General features: G+C 61.5%; 1 protein-coding gene across 1 annotated transcript in view; it reads left to right on the top strand.

Annotated features, from left to right (window-relative positions):
- Positions 1 to 1,850, top strand: part of LOC144491211 (nonsense-mediated mRNA decay factor SMG5-like) — a gene marked incomplete at its 3' end in the record, with an annotated part of 12,727 nt that extends 10,877 nt beyond the window's left edge. The window contains 2 exon segments of the mRNA XM_078208889.1: positions 1,136 to 1,767; positions 1,769 to 1,850. Of these exon segments, the coding sequence (XP_078065015.1) occupies positions 1,136 to 1,767; positions 1,769 to 1,850 (714 nt within the window).
- Between the last annotated feature and the right edge of the window lie 650 nt (positions 1,851 to 2,500).

Genomic DNA, 2,500 nt, shown 5'->3' with positions numbered 1-2,500 from the left:
CCTGGATAACTGGATCTATCGAATCCCATAGACCGAGAATCCCGGTAATCCGTATGAAGCAGTACCAGTGCCGCCATCGCTTTCACCCTCGCTCTGTTCTCCCACCTGGTCAAGCACGTAAACATTCGGCTGCAAGCAGAGCACGAATCCCGATAATCCTGATCTACCCGTTCCCGAATCCCGGTAATCCGTATCCGCCCATTCCAGAATCCTGGTAATCCGGATCTACCCGTTCCCGGTAATCCGGATCTACCTGTTCCCAAATCCCAGTAATCCAGATCTACCTGTTCCCGAATCCCGGTAATCCGGATCTACCCTTTCCCAGATCCCGGTAATCCAGATCTACCCGTTCCTGGATCCCGGTAATCTGGATCTACCTGTTCCCGGACTCCAGTAATCCGGATCTACCCGTTCCCAAATCCCGGTAATCCATTTCAGCCCTTTCCCGAATCCCAGTAATCCATATCCGCCCGTTCCCAAATCCCGGTAATCTGTATCCGCATGTTCCCGAATCCCGGTAATCCAGATCTACCTGTTCCAAATCCCGGTAATCCGTATCCGCCGGTTCCCGAATCCCGGTAATCCGTATCTGCCCGTTCCGCAATCCCAGAAATCCATATCCGCCCATTCCCCAATCCCACAAATCCATATCCCCCCGTTATCGAATCCCGGAAATCCGTATCCGCCCGTTCCGGAATCCCAGAAGTCCGTATCTAGCTGTTCCCGAATCCCAGTAATCCATATCCGCCCGCTCCTGAATCCCGGAAATCCATATCCGCCCGTTCCCCAATCCCAGTAATCCATATCCGCCCGTTCCCCAATCCCAGAAATCCATATCCGCCCGCTCCCCAATCCCAGAAATCCATATCCGCCAGTTCCCGAATCCCAGAAGTCCGTATCTAACTGTTCCCGAATCCCGGAAATCCATATCCGCCCGTTCCCCAATCCCAGTAATCCAGATCCATCCGTTGCTGAATCCCGGTAATCCGGACCCACCTGTTCCCAAATCCCGGAAATCCATATCCGCCCGTTTCCAAATCCCAGAAATCCGTATCCGCCCGGTCCCGAATCCCGGTAGAGCTCGGTTGACGGTTGTCTCCGTTCTTCCCCCCCCCCCCCCCCGCCTCCGTTGCAGACGAGGTTGAGGTGAAGGAGGCGCAGCGGGAGACTGGGCCGGAGGCAGAGACACGGTCCGAGACGGCAGTGGACACGGTCCAGAACGGAGCGCCGCTTCCCGCCTCCAAGGCCAAGAGCAAGAAGTACTCGCGGCTGGCACAGCTGCGGCGGCGCCGCCACACCCGGCAGAAGGCGGACGAAAGTGACCTGAGCGAGGGCTTCGACTCGGACCCCAGCGACGACTCGGCCAAGGAGAGCGAGCGGTCAGACAGCGGCTCCGACAAGAGCGACGAGGAGGACGAGGAAGAGGAGGAGGAGGAGGAGGAAGCCGAGGCTGCCTTCGACCTGGAGTCTGACTCCGACATGAACAGCCAGGAGTCACGGTCGGACCTGGAGGACATCGCGGAGGAGGCGGGGGAGGCCCCCAGGGGGGGGCAGGGCCCGGCCGCCCCCGCCGCGGGCAGACCCCCCCAGCCCTCGCCGCCCGCCCAGCCAGAGGCCCCCGAGGGCCCCCTGCCCAACGGGCCCGGCAGTGCCACAGAGGCCGCCATCGCCAGCAACCTGCAGGCCCTCTCCTGCCAGATGTTCCAGCCCAAGAGGTGCTTCCGACTGGCGCCCACCTTCAGCAATGTGGTATCCAGGGCGCCGCCAGGGGAGGGGGGCCCCTGTGCCCCCGCTACCCGAGAAACCCTGTGCCAATGGCGTCCTCGAGACCCCAGGAGTCACTGAACATGGTAAGGCTCCTGTCTATCTGTCATTCTCGCGCGAGCCCCACCACAGCGCCATCTCTCTCTCTCTCTCTTTCCCCCTCTGTCTCTCCCTTTCCCCCTCTGTCTCTCCCTTTCCCCTCTGTCTCTCCCTTTCCCCTCTGTCTCTCCCTTTCCCCTCTGTCTCTCCCTTTCCCCCTCTGTCTCTCCCTTTCCCCCTCTGTCTCTCCCTTTCCCCCTCTGTCTCTCCCTTCCCCCCCTCTGTCTCTCCCTTCCCCCCCCTCTGTCTCTCCCTTCCCCCCCTCTGTCTCTCCCTTCCCCCCCTCTGTCTCTCCCTTCCCCCCCTCTGTCTCTCCCTTCCCCCCCTCTGTCTCTCCCTTCCCCCCCTCTGTCTCTCCCTTCCCCCCCTCTGTCTCTCCCTTCCCCCCCTCTGTCTCTCCCTTCCCCCCCTCTGTCTCTCCCTTCCCCCCCTCTGTCTCTCCCTTCCCCCCCTCTGTCTCTCCCTTCCCCCCCTCTGTCTCTCCCTTCCCCCCCTCTGTCTCTCCCTTCCCCCCCTCTGTCTCTCCCTTCCCCCCCTCTGTCTCTCCCTTCCCCCCCTCTGTCTCTCCCTTCCCCCCCCTCTGTCTCTCCCTTCCCCCCCTCTGTCTCTCCCTTCCCCCCCCTCTGTCTCTCCCTTC

This window comes from Mustelus asterias, unplaced genomic scaffold (assembly GCF_964213995.1).
Source record: "Mustelus asterias unplaced genomic scaffold, sMusAst1.hap1.1 HAP1_SCAFFOLD_4731, whole genome shotgun sequence".
In the NCBI taxonomy this organism is placed as follows: domain Eukaryota; kingdom Metazoa; phylum Chordata; class Chondrichthyes; order Carcharhiniformes; family Triakidae; genus Mustelus; species Mustelus asterias.
The sequence above is the reverse complement of the archived record's forward strand: the minus strand, read 5'-3'. Positions and strand labels throughout refer to the sequence as shown.